General features: G+C 49.7%; 1 protein-coding gene across 1 annotated transcript in view; it reads right to left on the bottom strand.

Moving 5' to 3' along the window:
• The window catches only part of OLFM2 (olfactomedin 2), an 82919-nt gene extending 67652 nt beyond the window's left edge, over positions 1–15267 (bottom strand). The window contains exon 1 of the mRNA XM_003316100.5: positions 15055–15267. Coding sequence (XP_003316148.1) covers positions 15055–15117 — 63 coding nt within the window. The 5' untranslated portion in view covers positions 15118–15267. The remainder of the gene's footprint in view (positions 1–15054) is intronic.
• Between the last annotated feature and the right edge of the window lie 11794 nt (positions 15268–27061).

Raw genomic sequence — 27061 nt, forward strand, 5'->3', positions numbered from 1 at the left:
TTTTTTTTATTTTTGGTAGAAACAGGGTCTTACCATGTTGCCCAGGCTGGTCTCAAACTCCTGGCTCAAGCGATCCCCTTGCCTCAGCTTTTCAAAACACTGGGAAGACAGGCATGAGCCACTGCACCCAGCTAGGCAAAGGTTTTTAAAATAGAACACTAACAAGCACTAGCCATGAAAGAAAAAATTATTTGAACTACATTAAATTTTTTTTTTTTTTTTGAGACGGAGTCTCGCTCTGTCACTGAGGCTGGAGTGCAGTGGCGTGATCTTGGCTCGCTGCAAGCTCCGCCTCCCGGGCTCATGCCATTCTCCTGCCTCAGCCTCCCAAGTAGCTGGGGCTACAGGCACCCGCCACCACGCCTGGCTATTTTGTATTTTTAGTAGAGACGGAGTTTCACCATATTAGCCAGGACGGTCGTGATCTCCTGACCTCGTGATCCGCCCACCTCGGCCTCCCAAAGTGCTAGGATTACAGGCATGAGCCACCACGCCCAGCCTGAACTACATTAAAATTAAGAAATCCTGGCTGAATGCAGTGGCTCATGCCTGTCATCCCAGCACTTTGGGAGGCCAGGGCGGGAGGATGGTTTGAACCCAGGAATTTAAGACCAGCCTGGGCAACACAGTGAAATACCATCTCTAAAAAAACTACAAAAATTAGCTGGGTGTGGTGGTGTGCACCTATAGCTCCAGCAACTCGACAGGCTAAGGTGGGAAGATCGCTTGAGCCCAGGAGATCGAGGCTGCAGTGAGCCGTAATTGCACCACTGCACTCCGGCCTGGGCAACAGAGTGAGACCCTGTCTCAAAAAAAAAAAAAAAAAAAAAAGAAATGAAATGAAATTAAGGAATTCTATTGATTAAAAGACACCACTAAGAGAATGAAAAGAAAAGCTACAGAGAAGATATTTGCAGTCATTATGACCAATAAAAATCTCATATCCTGATTTTATAGTTATGTAAAATATGAATATGTATCTATGTAAAATCTGGATACACACACACACACACACACACACACACACACAATTCCTACAAATCAGTAAGAAAAAACCAGACATCTGAACAGAGAAGTGGGCAAAAGACTTAGACATTTCACAAAAGTGGATATCCAAGTTGTCAATAAACATATGCAAAGGCACTTAATTAATCATCAGGCACATCACTCATCATCAGGAAATGTAAATGAAACCCACGATGTTCCCAGCACTTTGGGAAGCTGAGGTGGGAGGATCACTTGAGCCCAGGAGTTGGAGACCAGCCTAGGCAGCATAACCAGACCCTGACTCAAAAAAAACAAAAATAAATTTATAAATAAACCCACAATGCAATACTATTTGGCACCCATCAGAATGTCTAAAACTAAAAAAAGGCCAGGCACAGTGGCTCATACCTGTAATCCCAGTACTTTGGGAGGCCAAGGTGGGTGGATTGCTTGAGCTCAGGAGTTCCAGATTAGCCTAGGCAACAGGGCAAAACCCCATCTCTACAAAAAAATTAGCCAGGCGTGGTGCTGCATGCCTGTGGTTCTAGCTACTTGAGAGGCTGAGGTGGGAGGATCGCTTGAGCCTGGGAGGTTGAGGTTGCAGTGAGCACAGATCGTGCCACAGCACTCCAGCCTGGGTGACAGAGTGAGACCCTGTCCCACAAAAAAAAAAAAAAAAGAAAGAAAGAAAGAAAGAAAAAAAGAAAAGAAAAGAAAAAGAAAGACAACACCAAGTGTTGGGGAGGATATGGAGCAACTGGAACACTTCATACACTACTGGTGGAAGAGTACATTGTTGACTTTTTGGAAGAGTCTCTGAAACTTTGGAAGACTGTACAGCAGTTTCTCCCTATGACCCAGCAATTCCACTCCTACATATATACAGTTGAGCTTCATGATTCCAAAATTCCAGATTGGCAAATTCGCCTACTTGTTGCAATTTGTTTATACTCTAAGATCAATACTCGCTGGGGCATTTGTGGTCATTTGTGGACATGCACAGTGATAATTTTTTTTTCTTGTTTAGAAACAGGGTGGAGTAGCCGGGCACGGTGGCTCATGCCTGTAATCCCAGCACTTTGGGAGGCCAAGGTGGGCAGATCACTTGAGGTCAGGAGTTCAATACCAGCCTGGCCAACATGGTGAAATCCTGTCTCTACTAAAAATACAAAAATTAGCCAGGTATGGTGGGTGCACACCTGTAATCCCAGATGCTTGGGAAGCTGATGCACAAGAATTGCTTGAACCTGGGAGTCAGAGGTTGCAGTGAGCCAAGATCATCGCCACTGCACTCCAGCCTAGGCGACAAAGTGAGACTGTCTCAGGAAAAAAAAGAAAGAAAGAAAGAAGGAAAGAAAGGAAAGAAGGAAAGAGACAGAGAAGAAAAGAAAAGAAAAGAGAAAAGAAAAGAAAAGAAAAAAGAAAAGGAAAAGAAAAGAAAAGAGTGCAGTGGTGGGATTGCCTTTACCTCCTGGGCTCAAGCGATCCTCCCAAGTAGCTGGGACTTCAGGCATGCAGCACCACACTTAGCTAATTAAACAAATTTTTTTTGTAGAGCTGGGCGTGGTGCCTCACACCTGTAATCCCAGCACTTTGGGAGGCTAAGGCAGGTGGATTACCTGAGGTCAGGAGTTCGAGACCAACCTGGCCAACATGTCGAAACCCCGTCTCTACTAAAAATACAAAAATTAGCCGGGCTTGGTGGCGTGTGCCTGTAATCCCAGCTACTCGGGAGGCTGAGGCTCAAGAATCACTTGAACCCACAAGGTGGAGGTTGCAGTAAGCCGAGATCGTACCACTGCATTTCAGCCTGGGCAACAGAGCAATAACCCCGTCTCTACAAAAAAAAAAAAAAAAAGGCCGGGCGCAGTGGCTCACACCTGTAATCCCAGCACTTTGGGAGGCCGAGGCGGGCAGATCACGAGGTCAGGAGATCGAGACCATCCTGGCTAACACGGTGAAACCCCGTCTCTACAAAAATACAAAAAAATTACCTGGGCGTGGTGGCGGGTGCCTGTAGTCCCAGCTATTCGGGAAGCTGAGGCAGGAAAATGGTGTGAACCCGGGAGGCGGGCTTGCAGTGAGCCAAGATCACGCCACTGCACTCCAGCCTGGGCGACAGAGCGAGACTCTGTCTCCAAAAAAAAAAAAAAAAAAAAAATTGTTTTTGAAATGGAGGTCTCGCTCTGTTGCCCAGGCTGGTCTCGAACTCCTGGGCTGAAGCCATCCTTCCGCCTTGGCCACCCAAAGCACTGGGATTATAGGCGTGAGCCATTGCTCCCGGCCTGACAACATACTCAGTCACCCAACCCTGTTGAGGTCTAATAAGGAGACACTCTGCTTTCTTCCTCCGGCTCTGATACTACATGCAAGTGTCTTTTTTATGGTCCATTTAGTGCCAAGCTTTTCATATTTTTGTGCTGTTTGTTGGTGACTTTGCTATCTTCAGTGGCCCCCACGCACCATGCTGAAGTGTAGTCTAGTGTTTCTAAGTCAAGAAGGCTGTGACGTGTGTCACGGAGAAAAGACGTGTTACAGAAGCTTCATTCAGGCATCAGATCTAGTGCTATTGGCCGGGAGTTCAATGTTAATGAGTCAAAAAATAAATATATATGTGATATATATATATGCGTGTATATATATAGATATGATTGATATATATATATGATATTCTAAAACAGAAACACACATAAAACAAAGTTATGGCTGGGCACCGTGGCTCATGCCTGTAATCCCAGCACTTTGGGAGGCTGAGGCAGGCAGATTGTTTGAGCCCAGGAGTTGGAGACCAGCCTGGGCAACATGGTGAAATCCTAGCTCTACAAAAAATTAGCCAGGCCTGGCGGTGCTTAGTCCCAGCTACTCAGCATGTTGGGAGGCTGAGGTGGGAGAATGGCTTGAGTCCGGAAGGCGGAGGCTGCAGTGAGCCTAGATCACACCACCGCACTCTAGCCTGGGGGACAGAGTGAGACCCTGTCTAAACAAAACAAAACAAAAAAAAGTTATATATTATTCAGTTGACAAAAACGTTGTGGTCAGAGGCTTTCGACAAAAATAACAAGTGTTGGTGAGGATGTGCAAAAATAGGAACCCTTTGTGGGAATGTAAAATAGTGCAGTCGCCGTAGAAAACATTCTCGTAGTTCTTCAAAAACTTAAAACATAGTTACCATAAGACCCAGCAATACTTTTTTTTTTTTTGAGACAGGATCTTACCCTGTCACCCAGGCAATGGTACAATCATGGCGCACTGCAGCCTTGACCTCCTGGGCTCAAGTAATCCTCCCACCTCAGCCTCCCAAGTAGCTGGGACCACAGGCACAGCTAATTTTTGTATTTGTTGTAGAGACACGGTTTCACCATGTTGCTGAGGTTGGTCTCAAACTCCTGGGCTCAAGCAATCCACCCACCTCAGCCTCCCAATTGCTGGGATTACAGGTGTGAGCCACCGCGCCTGGCCCAGCAATGCCACTTCTGAATACGTACACAAAAGAATTGAACTCAGTGTCTCAAAGAGATATTGGTACACCCGTGATCATAGCAGTATTATTCAAAAAAGCCCAAAGGTGAAAACAACCAGGCCGGGCGCAGTGGCTCACACCTGTAATCCCAGCACTTTGGGAGGCTGAGGTGAGAGGATTGCTTCAGGCCAGGAGTTGAAGACCAGCTTGAGCAAGATGACAAGACCCCATCTCTACAGAAAAAATTTAAGAATTAGCCAGCCGTGGTGGCATGCACCTGTAGTCCCAGCTACTTGGGAGGCTGAGGCGGAAGGATCCCTGGAGCCCAGGAGATAGAGGTTGCAGCGAGCTATGATGGTGCCACTGCACTCCAGCCTGAGTGATGGAGAGAGACCTCCTCTCTAACATTAAGACTTTTTTTAAAAAAAAGCTGAAAACAACCCAGTGTCTATTTATTGATGAATGAATGGATAAACAAAATGTGGTATATCCATACATGGAATATGATTCAGCCTTTAAAAGGATGGAAATTCTAGGCCAGGCATGGTGGCTCACGCCTGTAATTCCAGCACTTTGGGAGGCTGAGGTGGGCGGATCACGAGGTCGGGAGATCGAGACCATCCTGGCTAACATGGTGAAACCCCATCTCTACTAAAAATACAAAAAATTAGCCGGGCGTGGTGGTGGCCGCCTGTAGTCCCAGCTATTCCGGAGGCTGAGATGGGAGAATCGCTTGAATCTGGGAGGCCGAGCTTGCAGTGAGCTGAGATCGCGCCACTGCACTCCAGCCTGGGACAGAGAGCGAGACTCCATCTCAAAAATAAATAAATAAATAAATAAATAAATAAATAAATAAATAAATGACTAAAGTGATAAATTTTATATTACGTGTATTTTACCACAATTAAAAATTTTTAAAGTCTTCCATTTAAACACGCACAACCTCTTCTATGAGTCACTATTACCAGCTCACTAAATTCTAGGCCAAGTGCAGTGGCTCACGCCTGTAATCCCAGCAGTTTGGGAGGCTGAGGCAGGAAGATCTTATGAGCCCAGGAGTTCAAGACCGGCCTGGACAATATAGTGAGACCCTGTCGCTACAAAAAATAAACAAAAAAAATTATGTGGGCATGGTGGCACACGCCTGTGGTCCCAGTGACTCAGGTGGCTGAGGTGGGAGGACTGCCTGAGCACAGGAGTTTGAGGCTGCAGTGAGCTGTGATCGCGTCACTGCACTCCAGCCTGGGCGACAAAGCAAGACTCTATCTCTAAAAATAAATAAATAAGGTCCAGCACGGTGGCTGACGCCTGTAATCCCAGCACTTTGGGAGGCCGAGGCAGGCAGATCACGAGGTCAGGAGTTTGAGACCAGCCTGGCCAACATGGTGAAATCCTGTCTCTACTAAAAATACAAAAATTAGCCAGGCGTGGTAGCACACGCCTGTTAACCCAGTTACTTGGGAGGCTGAGGTAGGAGAATTGCTTGAACCTGGGAGGGGAAGGTTGCAGTGAGCTGAGATCCCACCACTGCACTCCAGCCTGGGCGACAAAGCAAGGCTCTGTCTCGAAAAAAATATAAATAAATAAATGAATAAATAAATTCTAAAATCCTTAACCCAGATTTCGAAGCCTTTACAGTCAGATCACAACCTTTTCGAGCTCACTTCCCTTCTCCTATCTGCACCCACCATAGGCATCAACCACACACTTACCCTAGTTCCCATTTCCAGAAACTTCCCCTCTTTTAAACATGGTTAGAATCGTGTAAAATAAGGGTAAACCCACCAGGTCTTGTCAGCATGACCAATGACTTTCTTCTGTGTCCACCCTCCAGTCTTCACTCGCTCATCCTTCAAGGCCCATCTCAAATGCCACCTCCCCCAGGAAGCCCACTTGACTCTTGACATCTGGCACTTTGTACCATGTGTCGGCTGCATCTGTCTTCCAAATTTGGCAACTGACAGCCATTCAGAGCGGACTGTGTCACGTCCCTCCTGAGTGAGTGAGTGCCTCTATCAGTGTCTTTCTCATAGAAATTACTAGAGAAATTAGGAACAGAAACAATCTGGGCCGGGTGCAGTGACTCATGCCTGTAATCCCAGCACCTTGGGAGGCTGAGGCGGATCACTTGAGGTCAGGAGTTCGAGACCAGCCTGAACAATATTGTGAAACCCTGTCTCTACTAAAAATACAAAAATTAGCTGGGCCCTGTGGCTCACGCCTGTAATCCCAGCACGTTGGGAGGCTGAGGCAAGAGGATCACTTAAGGCCAAGAGTTCAAGACCAGCCTGGGCAACATAGTGAGACCCCCATCTCTACCAAAAAAAAGAAAAAGAAAGAGAAAAACTAGCTGGATGTAGTGGTACACACCTGTAGTCCTAACTATTTGAGAGGCTAAGGTAGGAGGATCACTTGGGCCAAGGAGGTTGAGGCTACAGTGGGCTGTGGTCACACCACTCCACTCTAGCCTGGTCAACAGAGCAAGACCCTGCCTCTTAAAAAAATAAATAAATAAATAAAATTTAAAAAGAACCCGGCTCACCATGTGCTCATCATGTATTTTTCCTGGGATTCACCAGGACTCTCTTAGAGCCTAAAAAGTGAGAAGCTATTTGCCATTTCATTTGATGGCTGAACTGGCTTTGCCTTTTTGTTTCTTTCTTCTTGTGCAATGACACCTGTCTTCTTGTCTATTAAGCAAGGCTAGTTACTAGCTGCCCAGGATTGTTGGAACTATGTGTAAAGTAAGAGTAAACTGGGACCGAGAGTCTACTGGGTCCCCAGGAGCAACAAGAACAACCTTTTCCAGGCTGGATGCAGTGGCTCACGCCTGTAATCCCAGCACTGAGGGAGGCCAAGGTGGGTGGATCACTTGAGGCCAGGAGTTCAAGACCAGCCTGGGCAACATGGCAAAACCCCGTCTCTATTAAAAATACAAAAACTAGCCAGGCATGGTGGTACACGCCTGTAGTCCCAGCTACTTGGGTGGCTGAGGCATGAGAATTGCTTGAACCCAGGAGGCGGAGGTTGCAGTGAGATGAGATCGTGCCACTGCACTCCAGACTGGGCGACAGAGTGAGACTCTGTCTGAAAAAAAAAAGAGAGAGAGAAAGAGAATAAGCTTTTGTATACAGTCTTCATGGAATCTACTCTCCCTACTGTCTGCTCTTTCCTGGTGACTTCTTGGTTTGTGGCTGCACTCTGGATGGATGAAGTTGCAAGACACACTGAGGTGGTGTGCACCTGTAATCCCAACTACTTGGGAGGCTGAGGCAGGAGAATTGCTTAAGCCCAGGAGTTTGAGGCCTGCCTGGGCACCATGGCAAGACCCCATCTCAAAAAGAAAAAAAGAGATAGAATGGGCTTCCACCTTGGCAGGGAAGACATGTCAATGTTCTCAGACAAGAGTTCCCTAGATATGGGAATAAAGTGTTCCTGTCATGACAAGTTTTTTCCCAACACAGCCAGACTCAACTCCTCCAGAAGTTAAATCTACTCCACCCCTTGAAAGCACAAACTACCACCCAGTGCTTGTTGCATAGTACAACGCTTGAGATACAGAAGGCTCCAGTGAATGCTCTCTAAATGAATACATGGGCCGGGCGCGGTGGCTCACACCTGTAATCCCAGCACTTTGGGAGGCTGAGGCGGGTGGATCACCTGAGGTCAGGAGTTTGAGACCAGCCTGAACAACAATATAGAGAAACCCTGTCTCTACTAAAAATGTAAACATTAGGTGGGTGTGGTGGTGTGTGCCTGTAGTCCCAGCTACTTGGGAGGCTGAGGCGGGAGAAGAACTTGAACTCGGGAGGTGGAGGTTGCAGTGAGCCGAGATTGCACCACTTCACGCCAGCCTGGGCGACAGAGTGAGACCCTGTCTCAAAATAAAATAAAATAAAATAAAATAAAATAAATGAATACATGCATGTAGGAACAAATGAAAACAGCACATTACTCTCTCTCAGGCACTAACACTGAATCCTGGGGCTACAAAGTCATTGCCCACACCAGCCACTGGGCTCATCAGAAACCCACACATACCAGGCCAGGCGTGGTGGCTCACGCCTGTAATCCCAGCATTTTGGGAGGCTGAGGCAGGCAGATCACCTGAGGTCAGGAGTTCGAGACCAACCTGACCAACATGGAGAACCCTCGTCTCTACTAAAAATACAAAATTAGCTGGATGTGGTGGTGCATGCCCGTAATCCCAGCTACTCGGGAGGTTGAGGCAGGAAATCACTTGAACCCGGGAGGCAGAGGTTGCGGTGAGCCGAGATCGCGCCACTGACCTCCAGCCTGGGCAACAAGAGCGAAACTCCATCTCAAAAAAAAAAAAGAAAGAAAGAAAGAAAGAAAAGAAAAGAAAGAAAGAAATCCACACATACCATATGGTTGGCCTACATGGATACAGTCACTGGTGTGATGATGATACAAGCATGTCCCTGTGCTCATGGTCCCTGAACATGCACACAGTCACCAAACATACACATACACGCATGACACCACAGACACATGCCTATGGGGCCAAAGTTAGAGTGAGGCCAGTTATGCAAGTGCAGAGGGGGAGCCCATATTTATTTAAAAATTTGTTTTTATTCATCATAGATTTTTCTTGCATCAATTGAGATTTTTCTTAAAATGTTCCATTAAAATATTATTTATCTTGGTTACTGGTTTTTATTTTTTTGGGGGGCATACCCTTAAATTTTGTACTATAGCTGAACTCTGTACCATGTACCTGTCACCCTAGCTACTCAGGAGGCTGAGGCAGAAGAATCACTTGAGCCCAGGAGTTGGAGGCTTCAGTGAGCTATGACTGCACCACTGCACTCCAGCATGGGTGACAGAACAAGACCCCGTCTTAGAAATAGGCCCGGCACCGTGGCTCACGCCTGTAATCCCAGCACTTTGGGAGGCCAAGGCGGGCAGATCATCTGAGGTCTGGAGTTCGAGACCAGCGTGGGCAACGTGGTGAAACCCTGTCTCTATTAAAAATACAAAAATACAAAAAAAAAAAAAAAAAAAATTAGCCGGCTGTGGTGCTGTGCGCCTGTAATCCCAGCTACTCGAGAGGCTGAGCAGGAGAATCGCTTGAACCTGGGAGGCGGAGATTGCAGTGAGCCGAAATCGCACCACTGCACTTCAGTGTGGACGACACAGCAAGACTGTTTCAAATATCATCATCATCATCATCAACTTTTTAAAATGTTTGCACCCGTGGCGAGTATCTCACCTGTTTTACCCTGACCTGGGCACCCCCATCCCACATACGCACATGCCCACGCACAGGTGCAAAACCACACACATTCACCCACCAGTCACACAGACGCACACAGTCCCTGCACAAACCTCACTCGACCACTAGATGTCGCTCAAGCTCCATAATCTTAAATCCAGCCCCAAGGGGCTCTTTCCTACACTAACTCGGAGTCTTTAAATTTCCTTTTACTTCCCTCCACTGGGACATTTACATGCTCTAAAGGAGCCCCAGGAGAACATCGTCTTACCCCTAAACAGCAGTGCCCTATCGGTGGAATGTCAGGCACAGGTAAAGAAGACGGGTTTTCTTTCTTTCTTTTTTGTGGAGACAGGGTCTCAGTCTGTCGCCCAAGCTGGAGTGCAGTGGTGCAATGATAGCTCACTGCAGCCTCAAACTCCTGGGCTCAAGTGATCCTCACACCTCAGCCTCCTGAGTAGAACTACAAGCCTGGCCAATTTTTTTTAAAGTTACTGCAGAGGCCGGGCATGGTGGCTCACGCCTGTAATCCCAGCAGTTTAGGAGGCCGAGGCAGACAAATCAAGATGTCAGGAGTTCAAGACCAGCCTGGCCAAAATGGTGAAACCCCATCTCTACTAAAAATACAAAAATTAGCTGGGTGTGGTGGCACGCCCCTGTAGTCCCAGCTACTCGGGAGGCTGAGGCACAAGAATCTCTTGAGCCCGGGAGGCAGAGGTTGCAGTGAGCTGAGATCATCACAATACTGTACTCCAGCCTGGGTGACAGAACAAGACTCCATCTCAAAAATAAAAAAAAATAATAATAAATAAAAAGAAAAAGTTATTGTAGAGATGAGATCTTGCTGTATTGCCCAGGCTGGTCTCAAATTCCTGGCCTCAAGAGACCCTCTGGCTTTGGTCTCCCAAAATGCTGGGATCATAGGTATCAGCCATCACACCTGGCCTGAAGAATGGATTTTCTTGGTGCCTTCCATCCAGGAGCGAGTGTTCCCCTGACACTCTCTTGATAAAAGAATCCTGTGGTTTGAGAAAGAAAGACACTCTGTGTGTGTGAGGGGGTCCATCCATCCATCCATTCATCCATTCAGCAGATATTTCTTGAGCACCTACTGTGTGTCAGGCTCTGCTCTAGACACTGGAGAAACAACAAAGCTAGCTGAACCCTGATAAACTGCCGCTCTAGTGGGGAAATAGAGAATGAATGAATAGAAGAATCATAGAAATGTGGAAACGAGGGCTATAAAGAAAAATATGGCCGGGCGTGGTGGCTCATGCCTATAATCCCAGCACTTTGGGCGGCAGATCACCTGAGGTCAGGAGTTCAAGACCAGCCTGGCCAACATGGTGAAACCCTGTCTCTACTAAAAATACAACAAAAACTAGCTGGGCATCAGGTAGCACGTGCCTGTAGTCCCAGCTACTCGGGAGGCTGAGGCACGAGAATCACTTGAACGGGTGAGGCAAAGCTTGCAGTGAGCCGAGATTGCGCCACTGCACTCTAGCCCAGGCAACAGAGTGAGACTCAGTCTCAAAAAAAAAAAAAAGGAAAGAGAGAGAAAGAAAAAGAACACGGAGTAAGCACTCAGAGAGTGGCAGCAGGGGGCTATTTCACTTAGCTGTTCAGGGTGAGCCTCTTGGAGGAGGTGACATTTAAGCAGAAATCAGAGATAAATAGCTACCGGGGGGAACAGTGTCACAGGCAGAGGGAACAGCAAGTGTGAAGTCCCTGAGGCACGTGATCTAAACTGAATTATTCCTTCTCCCCATCCTCTGAAAGCCCCAGGAAAGAGTTGGTCCCAAACCCAGATAGTGCCAACGATGTAGCTAGATCTTAGGGAGGCCTTCGCAGGGATCAGGAAGGCATCTTTTCCACAAGTAAAATAGTGGGGCTCAGAACTGTCAAGCTCTCTGGTAGTCACTCCCAGGCCAGAACCCAGAACATCTTGGATAGATCCTGGATGAATGGACAATGCCTCTGACAGGCCCTGCTTTCCTGTTCTCCTGCTCTCTGGGTCAAATCCAAACTTCTGCCCACAGCTTACAAGTTCCTAAGTGGTCTGGCTTCCCCGGCCTCATCTCCCCGTGACCTCTCCAGCCACACCAGCGTCCACACTGCTTCTGAAACTCACCGAGCTTGTTCTTACCCCAGGGCCTTTGCACCTTCTGTTCCTCCCACCTTGAATGCTCTTCCCCCAGACATCCACAAGGCTCCCCCTCTCACCTCCTTCAGATGTCACCTGAAATGCTACTTCCTTAGAGACACCTTCCCTGACCACACTGGCTCAAATAGCCCCCACCTTGTAATCTTTTTTTGTTTTTTTTTTTTTTGCTTTGAGACAGTCTTGTTCTGTTGCCTAGGCTGGAGTGCAGTGGCATGACCTCGGCTCACTGGAACCTCTGCCTCCCAGGTTCAAGCAATTCTCCTGCCTCAGCCTCCTGAATAGCTGGGACTACAGGTGTGCACCCCCACACCTGGCTAATTTTTTGCATTTTTAGTAGAGACGGGGTTTCACCATGTTGGCCGGGCTGGTCTCAAACTCCTGACCTCAAGTGATCCACTCACCCTGGCCTCCCAAAGTGCTGGGATTACAGGCGTGAGCCTCCATGCCCGACTGTTATCACTCTAATCTTTTTTTTTTTTTTTTTTTTTTTTGAGACAGAGTTTCACTCTTGTTGTCCAGGCTGGAGTGCAATGGCGATCTCAGCTCACCGCAACCTCTGCCTCCCAGGTTCAAGCAATTCTCCTGCCTCAGCCTCCCTAGTAGCTGGGATTACAGGCGCCTGCCACCACGCCCAGCTAATTTTTTGTATTTTTAGTAGAGACAGGGTTTCACTATGTTGGCCAGGCTGGTCTCGAACTCCTGACCTCAGGCGATCCACTTGCCTCAACTTCCCAAAGTGCTGGGATTACAGGCGTGAGCCACAGCACCCGGCTCCAGTCTAATCTTCTATACTTTATCTGTTATTCTTCATGCTACTTGCATTGTATTATATGTATATTTAGTTGCCGACACCGTATTACGTGGTTATTCGGCTCTTTTCTGTCTCCTCTGCTAGGTCAACTCCAGGAGAGCAGAGATTTGATGACTCAGTTGGTGGCTGTATCCCCAGTGCATAATCATATCTGTTCATTGAATGGATTAACCAATGATTTCTAGGAAGGACCCCTGGGCCCATCAGGGACAGGGAAGAAGTCTTTGGAAAGTGATGGAGGGAGCGAAGAGTGGGTAGAGCATCCTCTCTGCAGACCCCTCCCTTCCCTGGGGTGCCAGGCTTGGTGGGCCAACGCCAAGGGGGTGTATGGGGCGCCGAGACTGTTTCACAACCATGTAGTTCCCGCAGTGGCCGCCTGGAGGCACTGCAGCCCGCGGCAGGATTCCACCAGCCCCGCCCTAACGGATTACCTCATTTGGCCACGCCCCCGTTGTCCTTTAGCCCCGCCTCCACTGACCTCGTTAGTCCCGCCCCCAAAGCAACCCCCTCCCAGCCCTGGGGGCTGTAGGAGTCACCCTCCAATTGCAATTCTGGCAGCAAACTCTGGCATCCTAGCCAATCTTGGTGAGAAGCCAGAAAATCTAGTGCCCCCCTAGCAGGGGGTGGAGGAGAAGCCACAGGGGGTGGTTCTCTGTCTCCTCTGCTAGGTCAAGGATAATTCAACTTGATTCCTGGCTCATTTTTTTTCCACTGGTTTCTCAAGTGTGTGCCTCTTTTGGTCTCTCGTCTCCCAGGTGTGTCTCTTGGCTTCTCTCCGGCTCACACATCCATTGAGTACCTATTGTGTGTGTCCTCATGCCTGGGGCTGGGCACACTCCCTATCCCACCCAGCTCGTGGGTGCTGAGATGCGTGGGGAAATGGAGGAGCGAGGGAGGGGACCCCACAATCTCTCCTCGTGGCCTGGAAATCCTTCTATCTGGAGTCTAACCTCCATTCCTCCCAACACCCCCCTCGGGGTGAGCACAAGGGTCTGATTCTTTTCTTGATAAGGAGAAGGTGCCCAAATTGTTTCTCCCCTGCCTATCTACCTAAAAGCCCACCTAGCAATGTCTTCACGGACGCTGTCCACACCCATGGGGCGGATTATTTAACAAGAGGGTAATCGTGTGGGCTCAGGAGCCGGACTGCCTCGGTTCAGTCCCACCTCTGTCACTCTCGAGCTTGAGCAAGTGATTTAACTTTTCTGTGCCTCAGTTTCCCCATCCATAAAATGAGGTAACAATACCATGCTCTAGTAGGGAGGAGGCAGAGGGGGTTAAATGCCTTAGTCTGTGCTGTGTGATTGAAACAGCACCTCTCAAATTAGCACGTAATGAATGATCACTGTTATCATAATGACTATTTTATTATTTTTGATCCCAGCTCCCCTGTGAACTCCTACAGATCTGAGAACTTGGGGGTGCTCTCACTTCCAAGATGGAGGAGGAGAGGGGCTTTCCAATAGCAAAAGAGAGCGTGGACGCCCCACATTTTGCAAGCCTCCCTGAGCCTGCCCAAGAGAAAGGTGCCATGGGGAGGGAGACCTGCTTCTGTAAGGGTATGAATGGCGTGTGCGGTTGTGAGCAAGGCACCAAGACACACACACACACGTGCATGGATGGACACGTTTGCACACACACACACACCCTTTTAGAGTGATTTACCCAAAGGTACAGAATAGCACACGCTCACTCCAAGGCTCTCACACGGCCACACACCTGGCCACACACGTATTGTACAACACCCAGTCATCTGGAGCCAGTAATGAGGACACGGTCACACACAGACTCTGTCTCACGTACTGATCACACCCCAACTCAGGCACTAGTTGGACAAGCCCCCCAACCGCCACACACACAAACTCCCCCCGGTCACACCCAACCACGACACAAAGACACACACGTTTACCCTGCACCCCCACAGCATTTCACACGCGTCCCCGTCAGTCACTCTCACGTGAGTCCCGTCCCCTGCCCCACACTGGGGGCTGCAGGCGAGGAGTGGGGGGCTTCAGAAACTGGGCATCTCGGCCCCGAAGAGGAAGTCAAGGGTAAGCAACCGCCCCCCTCCAATGCCCCCTGAAGTTTCCCTCCCAACCCCATTCAGCTCCAGCGAGATGGCGGGGTGGGGGCTCGGGGCCATGGAGGGGTTGAGAATCCCAAAGACGCCACCCCCCAAACCAGCCCAGCTTGAGGCTGGATTTGAAGCCCCCCTTGTCCTCTCCCAAGCCAGAGAGTGCACGTCCCGGCCCCTCCCCCGCTGCGACCCCCGCCCCTCGCCGCCCTGCAGCTGGGGGGGCTTGTGGAGCCTCCCAACCCCGTTTCTCCGGGAACCCTCCGCGCCCCCCTCCTCTCCCGGAGCCACCCGCGCCCGCACCTGCCCGCCGGGCCCCTACCTGTCCGGCCAGGCCTGAGCACAGCAGCAGCAGCAGCGGCGGCGGGACCGTGAGCGGCCACATGACGCGCCCCCAGCCCGGCGTCCCGACCCCCGCCCGCCCTAGCGGCGCCTCGGCGCGGGGACCGCCACCAGGCGCGACCCCGCCCGCCCGGCCGGGGCGACCCTGCGCCGCCGCCTCCCCCGCCTCGCCGGCGGCCGGGATTCCGCCCCACCCCCGCCCCCTCGCTCGCTCCGAGTCTTTGTTGCGGGCTCCGCCCCCCGCCCCGCCCCCAGCTCCTCTTCTGGAGCAGCTCGAGCAGGGTCGGGTGGGGGGGTGAGGGGCGGGGAAGTGGGGGAGCCAGCCCCGGCGAGGGGACCTGAGGACAGGACTTGGCAGCGCCCCCCAACCCCCAGGCCATTCCGGGAGCGGGTCGCGGAGGTGGGGGGAGGGGTGCCCGTCACGTGTTTGTAAATTTCACCCTCCGGGGGCATTTCCCACGTTGCAGGTGGGACGGGGACGAATGGTTGGGGGAGAGGAATAGGAGGAAGGCCTGGTAGCAGAGAAGGGAAATGATGAACGCCCCCTCCCTAAAAACTCAACAGTCAACAGGGAAACTGAGGCAGAATCTGAAATTGGAAGTTGGAGGAGGGGTCAATGCCAGGACAAGAGGGGTGAGGCATAGATGGAGACGGGGAATAAGAGGAAAAAATTGAGGTTGGGGGGACAGGAGACCGAGAATCAGGCAAGAGGCCAATGGAAATGGCCACGTGGGTGGGCTTGGCCTCAAAAAGGGGCGTCTCGTTTTCACTCTCCCCGGGCGCCCCATTTCCCCACCAGTCCTCCCGCTGGAAGCCTCCCCGCCTCCGCCACACCTGGAAGACTTTCTCTTCGCTCCTGTTTCAATAGCCCAAGATGAAAGACCACATCCCCCGAGAGAATCAAAATATTAACACCGCCTCCACGCGAAGCCATTTGCATATGAAGGGCGTCCTTGTCTAGCCTCTCTTTCGGGAGGCTTTCCAGCCTTTCTCTGCCTCTCACTCCTCCAAAAGTGTCCCTAGGCCGGGCGCGGTGGCTCACGCCTGTAATCCCAGCAATTTGGGAGGCTGAGGAGGGTGGATCATCTGAGGTCAGGAGTTCAAGACCAGCCTGGCCAATATGGCAAAACCCCACCTCTACTAAAACATACAAAAATTAGCCGGGCGTGGTGGTGCATGCCTGGAATCCCAGCTACTCGGGAGGCTGAGACAGGAGAATCGCTTGAACCTGGGAGGCAGAGGTTGCAGTGAGCAGAGATCGTGCCATTGCACTCCAGCCTGGGCAACAGGAGCAAAACTTGTCTCAAAAAAAAAAAAAAAAAAAAAAAGTGTCCCTAGTCGTCTTTCCTCCCCACAGCCCCTCTAGGGATTCGGATATATGTAGGCAGAGGTGGAGGAGGGGGGCGGGCAAATAAGTCAGACTAGAAAGAAATCGGGCATAAAATATGCGAGGCCAGGAAGCCTGGCATTTTTGTGACCCTGATACTGTTGGGCTAGGAGGGGTCTCCCCAGACGCTGGTGGGGCCTCGACCCCAGCTGGTGTCCAGGCTCTTAACACCGTCGCAAGAATGAATTCAAGGAGGAATCAGAAAATCATGAAAAGTTCGGAGATTTTTTTGTTAAGGGAAAAGTCCACACTTGAGAAAAGGGAGTGGGCGTACTTAAGAGAGAGAGATGGGCAAGGTGGTTTGGGACTGCTACCTTTATGTGTCTCTTTTTTTTTTTTTTTGAGACAAAGTCTCGCTCTGTCACCCAGGCTGGAGTGCAGTGGTGTGATCTCGGCTCACTGCAACCTCTGCCTCCCGGGTTCAAGCAATTCTCCTGCCTCAGCCTCCTGAGTAGCTGGGATTACAGGTGTGCGCCATCACAGCCGGCTAATTTTTTGTGTTTTTAGTAGAGACGGGGTTTCACCATATTGGCCAGGCTGGTCTCAAACTCCTGACCTCGTGATCCACCCGCCTTGGCCTCCCAAAGTGCTGAGATTACAGGCGTGAGCCACCACAACAGGCCACTGTGTATCTCTTTAACCAAGGGACGGAATATTCATGAAAACTGGAAAAAGGTGGACTGTGGTGCCACCCATTTTTACACCAAATTTGGGTGTCCCTGGAACTGTCAAGGGCGCTGGTGGGTGGGTAATTTTAGTATTTTAATGAGTGCATAATGAGATCCTAGGTGAAACCTAGGTAGAATGTAACACCATGTTGGGTCCAGTAGGTCTTAGCCAGCTTGGTCCACACCCTGGTTTTCAGGATCTTATCAGCCCGTAGCCTCTAGTCATGTGAAACGGCTGCCTGTGACCACCCTGGATCATTCCTGTCTCAACCCTACTGGGGATAAAACATGTCGATGATGTTTTTGTCAGGTCAATGAGAAAGAGCTTGGTGACCCACAGATCTGGGTTCAACCCTGGTGCTGCCACTTCTTGGCCATGTGACCTTAGGGGAAAAGCTTTCCCCCTCTTAGAAGACCTGTTTTTTGCAGTTATTGGGAGACATCTGTGACTCTAAGCAAAGAGAGCACCTAGCTAGCACTCACTCCCCAGCACGCCTTGCAACAACCAACCATGCACTGGGTTGAGGACACTCATCATAGGATGTGGACACAAAATAGAGTCTGAGCCTGCGAAGACATCCCGTTTATTCTTCTTTTTTTTTTTTTTTTTTTTGAGATGGAGTCTCACACTGTCACACCCAGGCTGGAGTGCAGTGGCTTGATCTCGGCTTACAACCTCTGCCTTCCGGGTTCAAGGGATTCTCCCGCCTCGGCCTTCCAAGTAGCTGGGATTACAGGCGCCTGCCACAAGGCCTGTCTAATTTTTCATATTTTTAGTAGAGATGGGGTTTCACCATATTGGCCAGGCTGGTCATGAACTCTCGACCTCAGGTGATCCACCTGCCTCAGCCTCCCAAAGTGCTGGAATTACAGGCATGAGCCACCGCACCCATCCTATTCTTCTATCTCCTTTTCCCAAATGGGAGACGGTCCTTTGTGGGCCCTTCAGTCCAAGCCTGCAGTTGGCGTTGCATAAAAGGAGGACATTGGTTGGTAGGACCCACAAGCTCTTGACCAAGAGTGGGTCTCACGGTCAAGAGTCAGCACTCTTGACTCATGAATGCTGCATTTCAGGACCATGAACACTGTCCTCCTTGGGCTCTGGTCACTGAGATGATCACAGTTACAACTAAGCTACAGCCTGTGTTATATGGTTGGAATTTGGTCGATATGCACTTAGATCTATTCCCCACTTTTCCCCTGCTCCCCTCTGTATCAGGGCAATGGCTCCTGCAAATTATCTTTCTCAGGTTCTCTACACACTACATTTCCCAGGCTTCTTTGCATCTGGTTAGGCTCAGCCAATAGGAGGTCTACAGGCAGATTGGAGGGTGCCAAGAAAGGAGAAGCCAGAGAATTTACCCCCCTCCACTTTGAGTGTCTCTAGCCATGGCTGCTGTGCCTCCTCTGTGGTCTCAGTCCCATTAGGTATTCCCCACCATGGTGGGGGGTGGGGGCAGGTGACTGGCCAGGTAACTGCAGCTCCTGGATTCAGGTAACTACCACCTCCCTTTGTTGTTTCAGTCCTTGCAAAGATGATAGCTAGCAACTAGAGTTGATTCACCTGCTCCAGTTTGCACTTAAAACCTACCTAATAGGGCCAGGTGCGGTGGCTCATGCCTGTAATCCCAGCACTTTGGGAGGCCGAAGCAGGTGGATCACCTGAGGTCAGGTGTTTGAGACCAGCCTGCCCAACAAGGCAAAATGCTGTCTCTACTAAAAATACAAAAAATTAGCCAGGCATGGTAGCGGGTGTCTGTAATGCCAGCTACTGAGGAGGCTGAGGCAGAAGAATCGCTTGAACCCAGGAGGTAGAGATTGCAGTGAGCTGAGATCATGCCATTGCACTCCAGCCTGGGCAACAATAGTGAAACTCTGTCTCAAAAAAGAAAAAAACAAAAACAAAAACAAAACCTACCTATCGGCTGAGTGCCATGGCTAACACTTCTAATCCCAACACTTTGGGAGGCTGAGGCAGGTGGATTGTTTGAGCCAAGGAGTTCAAGACCAGCCTGGCCAACATCTCTGTAGAGATGCTGCATCTCTACCAAAAATACAAAAATGAGTCAGGCATGGTGGTGCACACCTGTAGTCTCAGCTACTCAGGAGGCTGAGGTGGGACGATCATCTGAGCCTGAGAAGGTCGAGACTGCAGTGAGCTATGATTACTCCACTGCACTCCAGCCTGGGCAACAGAGTGAGACCCTGTCTCAAAAAACCCCACAAAAACAAACAAACAAACCTACCTACCTAATACCTCAGTGTGTGGCTAATTAAAGTCCCCATATTAAATTCTTTCTATTGAATTTGCTGGGATGGGCTGTTTTTCTGACTGGACCTTAGTCAATGCATTCAATGCCGTTGGTCATTGACTGGTATGGTTAGTGGCCCCCTGGGTGTCCTGATGGCATTGTGGTTTGTGTCCTGTTGAACCGGGATCTGTGCTGCCGTCAACATCCTGGTTCTGCCAGGGTCAGCATTGTGGTCAGAATTGTGGTCACTCCTGGTCATTCTTGGTTGTGTTGTGGTCAGTGTGGTGATTAGTACTACAGTCAGTTTCCTGGTTATGCTGTGCTCTGTCCTAGTGCTATGGTCCTTGTCCTGAGCTTGCTGTGGATAATGACCTGGCCAAGCTATGGTCAAAATTATGATTGAGTCATACTAAGGTCAAAGTCACACTCAGCATCCTAGTTGCACTGATATCAGCTTCAAGGTCAGCACTGTGGTTAATGTTAAGAAGAGTGCACTGTCTATGGTGCAGTGGTCAGAATTGTGGGCCATCATTGAAGAGACATCAGGATCCGCTTCTCAAGGATCTATTGTGGCAAAATGGATGAACTGGGGACTCAGGGTCTGGCACTGGGCACAGGTCATTCTCCATGACAGGAAGCAGGGAGGCAGGGCGTTGGATCTTGCCATCTGGCCATTGGGTTTTTCTAATTGGCATTTGGACAGCCAATTAGACAGGAACTTGGACAGCCATGGGTTCCTGTCACCCTCTCACAGCCCACATCTGTTTCCTCACACCCTGCACCACCCACTTCATAGAGAAAATGATCATGAAGTGAATGCCTGCCAACACATACCTTTGCTCTTGCTAATCCCTGAATATATTATTTAGAGGTCCTTTGGTAGAATTTAGCAGAAACTCAACTTGAACTGGATTAAGAAAAAAAATCTATTGGCTCATATAACTTAAACAAAAATGAGGGTAGTGGAATTCAGTCATGGCTGGATCCAGGGTTTCTGTTATATCATCAGGATTCTGTCTCTCTCCATTCCTCATCTCTCATTTCTCATCTCTCATTTCTCATTCCTTGCTGTCTTCTGGGAAGGATTCACTTTTAGCCAAGAGATGACAAAGATGGTTTCCAGAAGCTTCTCTCTTCCAAGCTCAGCAGCATCAGCAAAAAGAGAGCTTGCAAAATAATGTCTCATTATGCATCCCAAGTTGTGTGCCCATCCTGAACCAATTATGTATTCAGAGGAATTCATTATTTGGCTTGGCTAGGTCTGGCTCATAGATCACCCCCACGGAGCCAGAGAGTGCAGTTAGCCTTATTCAACCTACATTGGATAGGAAGTGGGAGGTAGAGAAGGATATAGAATGTTGACCACTAAAAGAGAGAAAGGACACTGTACAAGCAAAACCAAAATATATGGTTTTGGGTGGGGGGTGGTTCTTGGCATCATTTCAACCCCCTAGTATGCATTCCTTATTATAGAGCCTGCAAAGCAAAAATACTTCCAGACTCCCTTGCAGCTAAACTTCTGTAGGCCAATTAGGTTTCATCCATTAGAAGCATGAGAAGTGGGTGGTGGAAGAAGGTGGAATTAATCTTCCTGTTATGCTGGTAGAGGCAGCTGCTAAGCACAATTGGGAGACACTGGATTTTCCTGCAGGAATGTTCCTGTTTCCAATTGTGAGAACAACCCGTTTTTGTTGAGAGTCCATTGCAGTAACAATGATGACTGCCTCCGTGTCTCTGAATTGCAACTTTCCTGGTGTTTTCATTGTTTTGTTGTTCCTGTTGCTGTTGTTGTTGTTGTTGTTTTTGAGATAGAGTCTCGCTGTGTCACCCAGGCTGGAGTGAAGTGATGGGATCTTGGCTCACTGCAACCTCCACCTCCCAGACTCAAGCAATCCTTCCACCTCAGTCCATCCCAGTAAATGGGACTGCAGTTGCATGCCCCCACACCTTGCTAATTTTCTGTATTTTCTGTAGAGATGGAGTCTCTCCATTTGCCTAGGCTTGTCTCAAACTCCTGGGCTCAAGGGATCCACCCGCATTGGCCTCCCAAAGTGCTAGGATTACAGGCGTGAGTCACCACGCCCAGCCATGCTGTTCCTTTTTATGGTTCAATAATATTCCATTGTGTGGATATCCCATATTTTGTTCATTAATTATGGTGATGTAGTCTTAAAGTCAAAAATCCCCACCGTAGGGGATAATTCTCCACCTCCCTGCTAATAATAGAGGCAGAAGCTCCTGCTTGGGTGAGTTGGGAGGTGATGGTTTTTGTTTTGTTTTTGTTTTTGTTTTGAGATGGAGCCTCGCTCTGTTGCCCAGGCTGGAGTGCAGTGGTACAATCTCAGCTCACTGCAACCTCCACCTCCTGGATTCAAGCGATTCTCCTGCTTCAGCCTCCAGAGTAACTGGGATTACAGGCACATGCCATCACGCCCAGCTAGTTTTTTGTATTTTTAGTAGAGACAGGGTTTCACTATGTGGGCCAGGCTGGTCTTGAACTCCTGACCTCAAGTGATGTGCCTTCCTTGGCCTCCCAAAGGGATAGGATTACAGGGGTGAGCCATTGCTCCCAGCCGGGAGGTGGTGTTTTGTAGCAAGTCATCCTATCGGCTTACCCTAGATCCCTATTCTCCAGCCTTGGTTCTGTAAGCACCAAGTTCCCTGGTTTTGGTTCTCATTTCCTGCAACTAAACTGTGATTGATATGTGCTTGGAAGATTCATTCCCTTTATCTGTCTGAAGAGAACCTCATAATTCACGAAGCCCCAATACTCCAAGCTATTCATGACCTACCTACTCAGTACTCCCTCCTGGACCATGCTGGAAACATCTCTTTAACAGGAACCTTCCTGACTCACTGAGCTCCAGTGAAGCACCCACCACTGGGATACATCCTCTCCATACATTAATTCCTTGAGTTCTTACAACAACCCTATAGGGTAGGCACTGTTATCCCCCATTTAAAAATGCAGGCCAGGTGCAGCAGCTCATACCTATAATCCCAGCACTTTGGGAGGCAGAGGACTGCAGATCACTTGAGCCCAGGAGTTTGAGACCAGCCTGGCAACATGGCAAAACCCCATCTCTACAACAAATACAAAAAGTAGCCAGGCATGGTGGCTTGCACCTGTAGTACTAGCTACTTGGAAGGCTGAGGAGGGAAGATCGTTTGAGCCCAGGAGGTCGAGGCTGCAGTGAGCTGCGATTGCACCACTGCCCTCCAGCCTGGGTGACAGAGCGAGACCCTGTCTCTAATAAATAAATAAATGAAAAGTTTGAGGCTCAGAGAAGTTAAGTAATTTGCCCAAGGTCACCCAGCTATAAAGGGCAGACACAGGATTCAGACTGAGTTCCATCTGACTCAAAGCCAACCTATTGACCGGGTGCAGTGGCTGGCACCTGTATTCCCAGCACTTTAGGAGACCAAGGTGGGAGGATCACTTGAGCCCAGGAGTTCTAGGCTGCAGTGACCTGTGATGGTGCCACTGTACTCCAGCCTGGGTGACAGAGTAAGACCTTGTCTCTTTTCTTTTTTTCAAAAGAAGAAAAAAAAAAGGAAGTAGTTGGGGTCTCGCCCAGGTAATTCTTTTTTTTTAGGGGGGGGAGATGGAGTCTTGCTCAGTCGCCCAGGCTGGAGTGCAGTGGCGCGATCTCGGCTCACTGCAAGCTCTGCCTCCTGGGTTCACACCATTCTCCTGCCTCAGCCTCCCGAGTAGCTGGGACTACTGGCGCCTGCCACCACGCCCGGCTAATTTTTTTTGTATTTTTAGTAGAGACGGGGTTTCACCATGTTAGCCAGGATGGTCTCGATCTCCTGACCTCGTGATCCACCCACCTCGGCCTCCCAAAGTGCTGGGATTACAGGCATGAGCCACCATGCCCGGCCTCACCCAGGTAATTCTTTTAATTAACGAGAGCCCATCTCTACTAAAAATAAAAAATTATCTGAGCATGGTGCCTTGTGCCTGTAGTCTCACCTACTTTGGAGGCTGAAGCAGGAGAATTGCTTGAGCCTGAGAGATTGAGGCTTCAGTGAGCTGATTGCACCACTGCACTCCAGCCTGGGCAACAGAATGAGACCTTGTCTCAAAAAAGAAAGAAAGAAAGGGGCCAGGTACTGTGGTTCACAACTGTAATCCCAGCACTTTGGGAGGCCGCGGTGGGTGGATTACTTGAGGTCGGAAGTTTGAGACTAGCCGGGCCAACATGATGAAACCCCGTCTCTACTAAAAATACAAAAATTAGCTTGGCATGGTGGCGCATGCCTGTAATCCCAGCTACTCGGGAGGCTGAGGCAGGAGAATTGCTTGAAACCGAGAGGTGGAGGTTGCAGTAAGCTGAGATCACTGCACTCCAGCCTGGGTGACAGAATAAGATGAAAGAGAGAAAGAGAGAGAGAGAGAAAGAGAGAAAGAAAGAAAGAGAGAGAGAGAGAAAGAAAGAAAGAAAGAGAGAGAGAGAAAGAGAGAGAGAGAAAGAAAGAAAGAGAGAAAGAGAAAGAAAGAAGAAAGCAAGAAGGAAGGAAGGAAAGAAAGAAGCAGAAAAAGAGGAAGGAAGGGAGGAAGGAAAGAAGGGAGGGAGGGAGGGAGGGAAGGAAAGAGAGAGAGAAAGAAAATAGACACACACACAACTCCACAAAACCCACAATTCAGACACACAGCTCACACACAGGTCTCCAGCATAGACATATTTATACGTCCGTTTACTCAAACACTCACAATACAATCACATAAAACAGGCAGACAGTTCACATGCCAACACACTCTTGCACAGACACGCAAACAGAAGCATGGAATTTGTACAAAGCACGCTCACAGTGTCTGATCCATAACTCAGACACGGAGTCACGCCCACAAAGGCACAGTAGAGGCAGAGTTCACACACAAACAGACCCGCGGGGACCCACGACACAGCCTTCTGACACGAGGATGCCAGGCCAGGGCAGCGTGGGAATGAGGCTGCAAGGAGGGAGTGAGGTGGAGAGGATGACTCAGGAGGCCTCTCTGGGGGAGGAGGAGGGAAGGGGGAGGAGGGCAGGCATCCAGCGCATGTGGTTCCTATTAGGGGCCTGGGAATTGAGGCAGAGCTGGCGGGACAAGGAGACCCAGGAACGCTTCCCAGCCTTACCAAAGCAGGAAGGAGCAAGGCCCTGATCTAAGGCCATGCGGCCGGAACTTGGCTCAGAACCACAGCCGTTCTAAGGCAGAGTGGTCTGCCCCAAGCCAGGCCCAGCAGGGGGCTCATTTCAACCCCTGTGATAGTCCTGGAGAAGATTTCTTTTTCTTTTTTCTTCTTTCTTTCTTTCTTTTTTTTTTTTTTCTGAGACAGAGTTTCGCTCTTGTTGCCCAGGCTGCAGTGCAATGGCGCGATCTCAGCTCACTGGAACCTCCACCTCCCAGGTTCAAGCAATTCTCCTGCCTCAGCTACCCGAGTAGCTGGGATTACAGGCTCCTGCCACATGCCTGGCTAATTTTTGTATTTTTAGTAGAGACAGGGTTTCACCATGTTGGTCAGGCTGGTCTCCAACTCCTGACCTCAGGTGATACGCCTGCCTTGGCCTCCCAAAGTGCTGGGATTACAGGCATGAGCCACCAAGCCGGGCCCCTTTCTTTCTTTTTTTGAGACAGGGCCTCACTCTGTCACCCAGGCTGGAGTGCGGTAGCACAATCACAGCTCATTGTAGCCTCGACCTCCCCAGGCTCAGGTGATCCTCCTACCTCAGCCTCCCAGGTAGCTGGTACTACAGGTGCACACCACCACCATGCCCAGCTAATTCTTGTATTTTTTATAGAGATGGGGTTTCACCATGTTGCCCAGGCTGTTCTGGTCTTGAACTCCTGGGCTCAAGTGATCAACTCTCCTTGGTCTCCCAAAGGGTTGGGATTACAGGTATGAGCCACCCGGCCTGGACTTTTTTCTTTTTTTTTTTTTTTTGAGACAGGGTCTTGCTCTGTCGCCCAGGCTGGAGTACAGTGGTGCAATCATGGCTCACTGCAGCCTCGACATCCTGGCCTCAAGCAATCCTCCTTGGAGGGTTTCATAGGGGAGGAAAGTGACATTCAGAAAGGTGAAGCAACTTGCCTGAGGTCACACAGCAAGGAGGTAGAGGAGCTAGGATTCAAGCCCTTGTCTCTGTGCAGCCTCCTCTCCCCATCTTGTAGTAGAGGCCAGGACCCCTCCATTTAAGCTACAAGTAGAGATCAAGAACTGACACCTGGACCAGGCTGCACTGGATTTGTGGCTCTGAAACAGCCAGCTCTGGCCAGGCGCGGTGGCTCTTGCAAGTAATCCCAGCACTTTGGGAGGCCAAGGCAGATGGATCACTTGAGGCCAGGAATTTGAGACCAGCCTGACCAATATGATGAAACCCTGTCTTTACTAAAAATACCAAAAATTAGTCAAGCATGGTGGTGTGTGCCTGTAGTCCCAGCTACTGGGGAGACTGAGGCAGGAGAATCACTTGAATCCAGGAGGCGGAGGTTGCAGTGAGCCGAGATCACGCTACCGCACTCCAGCCTGGGGAGCAGAGTGAGGCTGTGTCTCAAAAAATAAAAGAAAAAAAAAAAGGAAAGAAAAAGCCAGCCCCATCCTCAAATAACTTAGAGTCAAGAACGTGCTGTGTGCACATGTGGGCAAGGTTCTCTGGGCGTGTATGGGAGGCCCTGACGTAGCCTGGGTTGTTTGCCATGAGGGGCGGATGCTGGAGATGAAACCTGAAGGATGCAGAGGAGCTAGCAGGGCTCGGTGGGCAGCGAGAAGCCCCTGGGGCTGCAAGGTTCAGAGAGTTAGGTCACCTGGTGAGGGACAGTGACAGGGGAAGCCCAAGATTCTAGAGGACTTGGGCTTTATCTTAGGGTTAACAGGGAAGCCTCAGAAGAATGGTGAGAGGAAAGGGACAGGGTGAAGTCTGAGTGACCAGCACGAAGTCCACACCCAGGACAGCTGAACATGTGCCTCCCCCATAACCCAGAATTTCTATTCTTAGCAATCTATACACCCTAGAGACACTTATCTATGTGTACAAAGACACACGCTGTGGCTGGGTGCAGTGGCTCATGCCTGCAATGCCAGCACTTTGGGAGGCCAAGGTGGGAGGATGGGTTGAGCCCATGAGTTCCAGACCAGCCTGGGCAACAGGGCAAGACCTCCTCTCTATAAAATAATAATAATAATAATAATAATAATAATAATAATAATAATAAAAACTACCTGGGCATGGTGATTTGCGCCTTCTATTTGGGAGGATGAGGTGGGAGAATCACTTGAGCCCAGGAGTTGAAGGCTGCAGTGAGCTATGATGGCACCGCTGCACCCCAGCCTGGGCAAGAGCAAGACCCTGTCTCTTAAAAAAAAAAAAGACACATGGCTGGTCCGGGTGCAGTGGCTCATGCCTGTAATCCCAGCACTTTGGGAGGCCAAGGTGGGTGGATCACAAGGTCAGGAGTTCGAGACCAGCCTGGCCAACATGGTGAAACCCCCGTCTCTACTAAAAATACAAAAATTAGCAGGGCGTGGTGGTGCGCACCTGTAGTCCTAGCTACTCAGGAGGCTGAGGCAGGAGAATCGCTTGAACCCGCAAGGCGGAGGTTGCAGTGAGCCGAGATCAGGCCACTGCATTCCAGCCTGGGTGACAGACCGACAATCTGTCCCAAAAAAAAAAAAAAAAAAGACACATGGCCGG

The sequence above is a fragment of the Pan troglodytes genome, chromosome 20 (genome assembly GCF_028858775.2).
Source record: "Pan troglodytes isolate AG18354 chromosome 20, NHGRI_mPanTro3-v2.0_pri, whole genome shotgun sequence".
Lineage (NCBI taxonomy): Eukaryota > Metazoa > Chordata > Mammalia > Primates > Hominidae > Pan > Pan troglodytes.